Source organism: Oreochromis aureus, linkage group 12, assembly GCF_013358895.1.
Source record: "Oreochromis aureus strain Israel breed Guangdong linkage group 12, ZZ_aureus, whole genome shotgun sequence".
In the NCBI taxonomy this organism is placed as follows: Eukaryota; Metazoa; Chordata; class Actinopteri; order Cichliformes; family Cichlidae; genus Oreochromis; species Oreochromis aureus.
In genome coordinates this window covers 21,097,229-21,107,696 of record NC_052953.1, presented here as the reverse complement: position 1 = coordinate 21,107,696, position 10,468 = coordinate 21,097,229, and the positions used below count along the sequence as shown (strand labels likewise).

The 10,468-nt window shown below is 40.7% G+C and overlaps 1 protein-coding gene across 2 annotated transcripts; it reads left to right on the top strand.

The window, feature by feature from the left end:
• The first annotated feature begins 4,764 nt into the window (after positions 1-4,764).
• slc14a2 (solute carrier family 14 member 2) lies at positions 4,765-9,505 on the top strand. Of its 2 annotated transcripts, XM_031755499.2 has the most exons (10): positions 4,765-4,851; positions 5,537-5,608; positions 5,697-5,880; positions 6,466-6,655; positions 6,834-6,962; positions 7,711-7,903; positions 8,089-8,236; positions 8,521-8,655; positions 8,807-8,856; positions 8,968-9,505. In XM_031755499.2, the coding sequence occupies exons 1-10, from the start codon at positions 4,828-4,830 to the stop codon at positions 9,379-9,381; spliced, it is 1,539 nt and encodes a 512-aa protein (XP_031611359.1). In that variant the 5' UTR covers positions 4,765-4,827; the 3' UTR covers positions 9,382-9,505. The 2 variants fall into 2 exon arrangements, with proteins under 2 accessions (XP_031611359.1, XP_031611360.1); XM_031755500.2 differs by lacking the exon at positions 4,765-4,851 and having other exon boundaries at positions 5,538-5,608; positions 6,471-6,655.
• Positions 9,506-10,468: the final 963 nt, after the last annotated feature.

Sequence of the window (10,468 nt, the reverse complement as noted above, 5' to 3'; positions counted from 1 at the left end):
ATATTTTTACAGTCTGGTAATTGAGTATTTGTCATCCTGAGGATGAAAACTGGTAACTGTATTGCTTTCACCTTGATAAAAACAGTCAGTATGAAACACTGTTTTTAAAAAAAATCTGGCTCCACAGTATGGCTTTTTTTTCTCCTGACGCTCCTGAGGAGGCGAAGGAGCTTAAATATTTGACCATTTTTGTCCTGTTATGTCTTTTTAGCACAGCACAGATATGTCAGGAATGCAGAAAGTGCTGAGAAGTTGTTGTCATGAACACACACACGCACATACACACACATTTGCACACTGTTCAAGTGAATGGTGCACCATAAAAATTAGAGGTGTCTTTCACTTTAGAGCACATTATACAGACTTACAATTATTCTTAGCATAACTGTTTTCTTGGCTAATCGACCTGGAGAGAACTCATGCAGACACGGAGAGAACATGCAAGAACCCAGTACCTTCATGCTGTGGAGCAACGATGCTAACTACTGCAGCTGTCAGCATTGTTTCTGCTCATTGAAGTTTCTGGACATTCATTTGTGTTCTCTTAAAGTCCCAACACAGCATTTCCATCAGGTCACCCCTCCATCACTGTGTTTGACAGCTGGTATGAGGTGTTTGTGCTGATATGTTGTTTGGTTTTGCATATTGTGCCACTCGGCATTATGGGCAAACGTTTTCACTCCAAATCTATATTGAACCAGAATTCTTGTGTTTCCTCAGATGCTACTTTGCAAACCTAAGCCCTACTGCCATCGACTTTTTAGAGAAGATGTATTGTTTTTTAAATTGCACAGTTCTGAACTTTTAACATTTAAGATAAAAATCAGGGCCCGTAGAGTCGAAAATGTGACTCCTGGATTTATTAAAATTTCTCTGAACATCGCACGATCTGACCTTGGGGTGAATTTGCTGGGATGTTCATTCCTGGGAAGATTATGGCATTGTGTTAACACACATCTGAGTGAGCCAGAGCAGCAAAGTGCCAAAACTGCTTTTATAGATGTGCTCACACTTGCTGCTGATCAGTTAATCAAGTGCATTTGATTAGCAGCACATGGCTGCTACTTACCCGCTTAATTCTTATGGAAACAGCCAGGCTTTTTCAAATGATTGTGGATAACATCAAATAAGAGTTAAAGTTAGGATGGGTATGTGTAAGCTAGTGAGTGAGTGAATGGCCTGTGTGTGTGTGGGTGTGTTTGTCTGCGTGTATGAAAGAGTGTGCATGGCTGTTGGACGTGGTCATAGAGGGAGGGGTTCACCCTCCCCGCTGCTGCCCCCCCTGGGATGCAGGTGCTTGTTGGTTCCGGGGCGCATGGCTGTCGTGGTCATTGATCCGCTCCCTTGGTGGTCCAGGGTGGCTTGGATCTCTTCCATGTCAGGGGGTGGCTCTGCAGGGTACCGGGCTGCCTGACACCCCGGGACCCTGATCTCGGATTGCACTGGCATGGCCGGCCTCTAGTGGAGATGGCCACTGGTCTTCTGGGAGTCCCACCCTTTGGTTGTGGCCGCGCTATCTGGGGCTTCCTTCCTTCTCCTGCTGGGATGGGCGCGCAGATGACACCGAGATCTGTGGCCACAGGTCTTTGGTAGTCTTGGGTGCTGTGGATGACCCGGTTCTCCTGGATCCATGTCTGTCTGCCTCTGGCTCCTGGGGGGCATGACTGCAGCTTAACACCCTTTTTTTCAAATACATTTCATGACAAAGACACAAGCACACTCACACTCGACACTCTCTCTCTCTGTCTCTCTCACTCACACACACACACACACACACACACACACACACACACACACACACACACACACACACAGAGCACAGTAAGGTTGTTGATTTATGTACATCTGCATTTTCAAATTGTTGTGTTCCAGGTGCTGTATGTTTATTTTTCTTACAGGTGCGGCAGATAGCGATACATTGTGCATTTCTATTTGTACTCCATCCTTTTATTACATCTTCTCCTACCCCTCCTTTTTTTCTCCTTGCCTGTCTTGCCTTGGACATTGTCATACTGTATACCGCATATAATGTAATAACTGAAACAACAAAAACAGAAATGAAGAAATAAACAGATAAAAGAAACACCTGAACAAGAGATGGAGAGCGTATAGAGAATTTATAGAGCTGATCTTGGAAAAGCAAAATGTTTGGCACAACAGTGCATTCAGATCATAATTGTGATTGCAGAAGCTGCCAGACAGCACAGGATTTAAAAAAAAATTACAAAATAAATAAAAATAACCTTTAAGTTTGAAGGTGACAGAACCAATAGAGGCCTGCAGAAATAATATTTTATAAAGTCTGAATATGGCTGTTTATGTTAGTCCTCTGTTTAGTCATAATTAAAAAACTGCCATACCTCTCACCATGAAATAACACTTACATACCTTTTAAAGGTAATTCTTCTCAATTCTTCTCAGCCATCAAGAGTCTGTTTTGTCGCTACAACACTACTATTTGGCTTAATTTCCTCCCAAGCATTGCAAATAAAAGGGACAGCGGGTTAGCAAAAGACTGAGGCCCTGTTCATGCCTACTATTAAAATGCATTTTCAGCAATCTGATCATGAGTGAACAGCTCTCACTAAACAAAAGAAAAACAAATCGAACAAGCATCACACAAAGAATGTCTCCCTGTGCTGAAGGGGCCACTCATGAAAAGGGGGCGAAATAGTAACAAGTAACACTCTCATGCACACACAAACACACACAGATGGAGATGTGGCCGGGCGTCGGGCCAGACGCTCCGAGAGAAGGAAACTCACATTCTTCTGATGAGGAGTCATCAAGTATCAGGTTCCATAGACTCTGGCTGAGGCTGGAGCCCCCTCACCACCTCAGTGCACACACACACACACACACACACACACACACACACACACACACACACACAGAGCGGGAGAGAGATAAGTCAAAGAAAATAATAAGAAGAGATAAACACACGCAAACACAGCCCACACCATTTTTTGTGTAGATAAAAATGCACAAAAATCATGAACTGCTGCTTCTTGTAACCTTTTAAGACCTGTCTGTAGAGACATTAGGATAAAAATGGTAGGTTTAGTTATAATAGAGACATGTTTATTTTTCTCTTTGAGTGTTTATACAAATTTTTTAAAAAAGAAAGTTAAACAGGTTGAATGAATGCAGAGGAATGTGCCGGGTTGTTGCAATGTGAAGCATCCAGGTCAAATAATAATTATGGAAGGAGGAGGTAGAGTAATGAAGGACTGATGTGTAATTCAACCTGGTTCCACTAGATGTCAATGTCACTCTGTCTTTTGCTTTAATCAGTCAGCAGGTTGAATTCTTTAAGTGTGTAGCATGAGTGTTTCTCATTAAATGAGTCCTTTTATAAAAGCTTTTGTACACAGTTAGGTAAAAAGTAAAAGATTTAGGGGAAAGTTTGGTAATGTGCGTGGATTTAGTTGATGTCTAACATGTGCTATTTAGTTGTATTTTTATCTCAGAAACAGCAAATTTTGGCGCTTTAATATATTTCGATCTCAGTTTTAGTTTGTTAGGTTTCCATTATGGAGTGACAAAGACAGATTACCATGACATTTTGAATTGTCATCTGGTCCCTAAATTGCACGTTTTTTCCTTCACATAAAGACGTGTACCACAAGTCGACTGTCCTGTAAATCTGAAATCATGCTGACCTTTTTGTCACAGCCCACTGAAGCCGTTACAGTACATTCAATAACCTGGAAAGGTCCTGAAACTACAGATAAGATACTGATGGAGAACAGTGTGATCTGTCTACTGCTGACACAGATTCCTGTAATGTCACCTTACTCATTCAATATGAACATTTAGTCTACTGAGTAAAGTCAATGAGCTCAGAGCTGGAAAAACATTGAGCTACTTTAACATGGTGGGAAATAGTAGAAGCAGCTGTGGGTGGATTGGCCAGAGTTTTACTGTTTTTTGTTGTTGTTGTTTTTGGCATTAGATTAGAAGATTAGCCTAAATCAGAAATCAAACCATACCACCATAAATAAAGTACCAAACGAGCATTTGAATAACCATTCCTGGAAAGTTCTAGTGTGTTCTGTTTTGACAAAAATATTTTGCCAAACCTGTTTGTTGTTCATTCACGCCCTCATCTTCAAACTCATCTTTCATCTCCAGCAATGAGTGAAACTCTGCGGCGGCAATCAGGGCTGCTAATCATCTCTGCAATTACATTATAATTGTGTTTAATGACAAAATAAATGCTAAAGGAACAAACAAACCAACCAATCTTCACTTTCATCATTCATCTTTAAGTGGATGTGTGTCAGCTGGTTGTGGTAATGCTACTTGGATACGCGGTGACGGCACTAAAGTGCAGCAGATTAAACAAAATCAATTCAAGCACAGTGGGAGTCGTGCTATGCTTATCCTTAAATTACTTTACATTACAAACTCTTCTGTCTGTTTTTTAACTTAACTTTTAACTAATGATCTCCTATGTGTGTTATAGCCCATTGCCAGTCATTCTGGAATGTGGAGTACATTTTCCTGAGAGTGATTTTTAATAAGTAAAGTTTTTTTTAAAATTGTGGAAATGTTACAGAGTTTTTCTTCCTTTCTTTCTTTGGAGTTGAGGACTCTTTCTAAGCGTGTCCAGGAAGATATGAGTGAGGCGGCAACTATCACTGCTGAATTCCAATGATTCCTGCAGAGGATGCACGTGAGATGAAGAGGTGGATGTGAGGGAGAGATGAGGTGGAGTTTTCTTTAGAGCCTGTAACTACAGTATAAAAGCCTTCAGCTGAAGGATCTCTAGAGCAGCTCTAGAGAAGCTGGCATCCGTCTCTCCCTCTGCCTTTTCTGGGACAAATGCCTGGACTGAACTGCACAAAGGTAGGGGCACTGGTGTTCACTGGTTGGTCCAGCAGGGCAGTTAATGATTTTTCTTTATCAGATTAACAAATATCTGTGGGAGATTAGTCTATTCTGTGGTCTAGTGTTAGCTGAGTTTATTTCACCATTGTTAAACTCTTTAACAGAATGCAAAATATAGTGATGTAAAGGCACTTTTATTGGCAACAGAACAACAAATGGGAAAAAGTAACAAAACTAAAGACAATGCAAGAAAAGTGTTGTAATGCCCTCCAGTAACACTCAAGTTTAAATACGAATTTAAAATAAAGGGTTAAAAGGGCTGCATCTAATCATTCATATAAGCAAAGAAGGTCCTTTAAATCATAGATATATATTAAAATTTCCCAAGATATGAGATTGCATTTTTAATTTTTTTTAAATAAGTCTTGATAGAACAAAGGTACAGACACTGTAATAAATCATTTATTGTCCCTCGGGGGATATTTCAAAGGCCACACTTAATAACGATGTAGAATGACTTTGAAGCACAGAAACGTGACCGCTACCAAAATACCAGTAATCATACTGAAAAACAAAACGCATTCACGTGCAGTCAGTATGTATACCTATGGTGTACCTTGTTATATATAAATGGTCATATAGGTACAGGGTATAGGAAGACTGTGTTTGCTCCTGAGTAACAGCTACATCTCTGCACTGTCAGGAAGTTCAGAAGATTACCAGCAGTTCCAGTTCTGATGTGCTGTCCTCCAGTGTTTCTGCCACCACCTGCACTGTTAGTCAATGTTTCATATTTCACCTTAACTTATCATGACTCAAACTGTAATTCTGAAATTAATTACTGAACATACTGGTGACTTCAGGAGCTCCAGCCCCTGATGGCACACCCTGACTTACCGTCTCAGAATGGGAACTTCCAGGAGGACGGGCAAGAGGACCGAGTACAACCTGGAGGAGCAACAGCCCTGCAGAAAGCCAGGGCCCGCTTCCTCAAGGGAGTGTCCTACTTCTCTGGAGACATGGAGGTGTTTGGAAAATGGATGGAAAGTAAGTTAACATCAGCAGCTTACAGCAGCTTATTTAAAATTTAAAGTTCGGAACTAAATAGAAAGTATTTTTGCCAACAGTGCAGGAGGTATAATAAAGCCAAACTGGGGCATAATATAGTTTGGTTAACTAAAAATATTTTGGTCATGCTGATTTGTCAAAAACTTTCTCACTGTTAATGCCGCCTTTTCATAGGACCGTGCATGAGTCAGTTAATCAAAGTGTGGGTGTTAAAACTGGTAGGATTACCCCATTAACTTCTGAAGTACTTAAATCAGAAAACATCAATTAAGCACTACCATGAAATTCCATGTATGTCAGTATTTCTCAGCAGTGACAAAAATCATGACGGGAACTTGAAAATGTGTCCTTGAGACAAGCAGCACTATCGAGTTTAATGTGTAACTACAGACACTGTGTAACTATTTCCCTCCATACATGTGAGAGTTTGTATAGAAGAAGATGTATTGGCAGTTTCCCACATGCATATCCTCTCTGCTGATTATGTTAGTGACCTTTTCACAGCCTCTGAAGATGTGAAGTGTTTGCTGGCAGTCAAATATCTCTCACTGTCACATCTTTCAGAGCAGTTCTTCCTGCTGCGGCTGCTGGATTGGGTCTTGCGCGGCGCGGCCCAGGTGATGTTTGTCAACAACCCCCTGAGTGGTCTCGTCATTTTTGCCGGCCTCATCCTGCAGAACTACTGGTGGGCCCTAAATGGCTTTGTGGGCACACTCTTTGCAACCATTTCCGCTCTCCTATTGCAACAGAACAGGTGTGAGCACTCAGGTGTTTGTTTTTTTTCACCTACCTGATGCTATCTTTAAATACTGGCAGTCTTAATACCAGAAGGCTGGCCGAGAAGTCATTCTTGATGATTATCTGCTTGGCAGTAAAAGACAATTTGTCATGTGGCTTGAGCTATAAAAATGATTCAAATAACTTTCCTTCAGGGGTGCAATAGCTGCAGGGCTGTACGGCTACAATGGGATCCTGGTGGGTCTCCTGATGGCCGTGTTCTCTAACGCAGGAGACTGGTACTGGTGGCTTCTTCTGCCGAACATCTTTATGTCCATGATGTGGTAAGCCGATAGACTGAGAAATGGTGAAACTGTGCACTAGGTTTGCATCATAAAAAGTGAAAGGTAGATAAAGAAAAGTAGATAAGCCAATTATGAATCATGAATGCCATCAGTTGTCATTTTTTGTGTCATAATAGGTTGTGTATGGTTCTGAGAAATTGTAATAAAAGCAAACAAATGAATAAATAAATAAATAATACAAATTAATTGCTGTAGTTAAGTAGACAAAAGAGACCATATCAGTCATACACAGATCTGTCATCTCTGCTGCTAAAAGCTGGAAATGTGTAAAAAGACTGATTGATCTACATTGATGAGTCATAACAATAAAACCACAGGATGTCTGGGTGGCTCCTGTAGTGTTTAGCACTGGGATATTAAGAGCACTCCCTGGTATTATGGATCGGGCTTGTTCCAGGGCATCATGTTTGATCAGAGTGCAATATCTTTGTCAAACTCTTCAAAGCATTCCTTAGTAGTTTCTATAATGCGGTGGGGTGCATTGTTCTGCAGTGGGAGGGTGTTCCTGTCAGGGTGTGCTCCATCTACAACAATATTTTGGTGGGTGGGATGAAGGCCGGGAGTTGAGGTTTTTCCAGAAGAACAATACATGTGTTATTTACGCTGCCTTTCTGTGATTTTAACATTAGTGCAGACTGGTGTGATTGAAATAGATGTACTTGGGTCGTTTTGTAAATGTGAGTTAAATGTGGAGCAGATTTCTGACGTGATGCCTTTTCATGTCCAGCCCCATTGTGTCCAGCGCCCTGGCATCCATCAACAGTCGTTGGGATCTTCCTGTTTTCACCCTGCCCTTTAACATCCTGGTGTGTCTCCACATGGTCGCCACCGGCCACTACAACAACTACTTCCCCCAAGTCCTCATTCAGCCACGCTCGGAGCTGCCCAACATCACGTGGGCTGAACTTGACGTAGCAAAGGTAGCTGAGAGGAAATGATGGTCATGGTCTTGTAGTCGAGGTTTTATCAAATCCTTTCAGCTAACAGGTTAAAATAACGTGGACCTATGTTGTTAACTATATATGCAACTTTAAGTTGTGCACAAGTTATATACACCTGCACATCTAATAAAGCAGGCTTAACATTTCTGTCTGTACACCTGCAGCTCTTCATGTCAGTGCCAGTAGGAATAGGCCAGGTCTATGGCTGTGACAACCCTTGGACTGGAGGCATCTTCATCATCTCCCTCTTTATCTCCTCCCCCATCACCTGTGCTCATGCTGTCCTGGGATCTGCAGTGGGAATGGTTTCAGGTGAGAGGATGTCACAGTGTCTAACCAGGCAGCCGACATTAGTGTGAAAAAAAAAAGACATGTCATGCAAATAATCTAATAAGGCATCATTTTTTTGTTTCTTTACATCATGAAGGAATGAAATCTAGACACTATCAGTATATAGTAACTCCAAGATGGCCTGCAAAAAAAATAAAAATGAAATGTTGGTGCAAAATGATCAGGAGGGTTTTAATTTATTAAGATAAACCACTCTTTGGGTGAACTCGGTACTTCTCTGGTAACAGTAACTAAATGTTTTGCAGGTCTGGCCCTGGCGGCTCCGTTTGGAGACATTTACTTTGGCCTCTGGGGGTACAACTGTGTGTTAGCCTGCATCGCCATTGGAGGAATGTTTTATGCTCTCACCTGGCAAGTGCATCTGCTTGCTATCACATGTGGTGAGTAAAAAAATTTTTTAAAATGCATTCTCTTATCTGCAAAATAAGGCCAAATAACAAGCAACCATGTGCAACCTTACCAAACAAAGGCTGTTATTTGTAATCACACTTTATCATTTACATCAAACAATATTTCCCTCCTCCTCTGCAGCTTTTTTCTGTGCATACCTTGGCTCAGCCATCGCCAACATCATGTCCAGGGTCAGTACACTTTATTCTCACTCCTATTTTTATACAAACTGTTAAAAAAAACATTAAAATATGTTTCATAACTGGTTTTTTTGTTTGTTTGTTTTGTTTTTAAATCCACAGTTTGGTCTACCAGCCTGCACCTGGCCTTTCTGCCTGTCTGCCCTGACTTTCCTTCTCTTAACCACGGGGACCGAAAGGATCTTTAAGCTGCCACTGGCCAAAGTGACGTACCCTGAGAAAAACCTGAGATTCTTCTGGAAGCTGAAGAAGCAGGAAAAGACGGAGAAGGCTGAAAAAGAGAGGAAAGAGAGAGACGAGCAGCAGAGAGCTGTTGAGGAAGAAGTGATACTAAATGAGAAAGAGCAACTTAAGGTAGAGCTAGAAAGAATGGAGCAAGGGAAAACAGAAAATGAGGCTCAAGAGGTTAAAAGTGACTCGACAGAAGTTGAAGTACCTCAAACAGCCGAGGGTCCCGGAGAGGAAAGAAACACGGAAAATGATTTGATCGAGGTCACGCTCACTGATTATGTTTAAAGCTAGATTTACGTATGAGAAATTAATGAGTAAATATGTGGTAAATTTCGTTCAGAGATAATGTATGTTTGAATATTCTGGTGGTTCTTTGCAAAGTTTATATAAATATTTGTGTTTTTATATATTTAAAATACCTTTTTTTAAAAAAATAAAAATCTGTTGTATGTGTGTGTTTGTGTGTGTGTGTGTGTGTGTGTTTCATTCAGTGCTTAATAAAAACAGAAAACACCGCCCTAAATTCACATCAAATATACTCAGGTTTCGCATCGGTCAATCCCCAACTGGCGAAACACATTGGTGAAGGAATGAAGCTGTTAAAAATAAGGACTTCTTAAAGTTGTTTTTAAAAATCTGTACATTTCTCCTTTTTTTAATATAATGTAAAGAAGTTCACCTGCCTTCATTTCAAGCTGTTAAGACTACCATGAGCTAGATGACTGAAAATCTATGCAGACATAAAAAAGCTGTTTTTCATATCGCAGTTGTTGGAGTGTCAGCTTTTTAAGCAGTGTGTTTGATCAGTTTGAGCTGTTCTCCAGCGTTTTGTGATAAGAACTACTCTCTTATCACAAAAAAATTCCTCTGCTCACTTAAAGTTTAAGAGGTTTAAGGTTTATCCAGGTTTAAGTTAAATATCCACATTAATGTTAGTTTCGGAGCATGTAAAGACTACGCTGATCTCCAGGGTGCACGGCAGATTTGTGGATTTGCTGTTCTCTCGTGTCTGCTTATGTATTTGGGTTACATAATGAGCTTTAAGCATTCCAGAGCTTAATGAAGCTTGCAGTTCCTGCGTTGGACTGTTGTACTTGGACAGTAAAATCTCCAGTGATCTGACGACGCAGCATGTTGCACTTACACCTGATTTAAATGACAGAGGTACTGGTGCAACTGGTTATAATATATCCATGGTGGTAAATAACTTCCAATGAGGAAGTTATTTACCACATTGTAAGGTTTCAAAATTTAAGTCGTATGTCAAACTACAGTCGAGGTAAAGAGAAGTATGGCGTCAGTTATTTCTAAAGTTTTAGATATCAGAATATGAGAAAAATAACCTGGTCCTTGGCAAGTCTTAAGCTTCAGC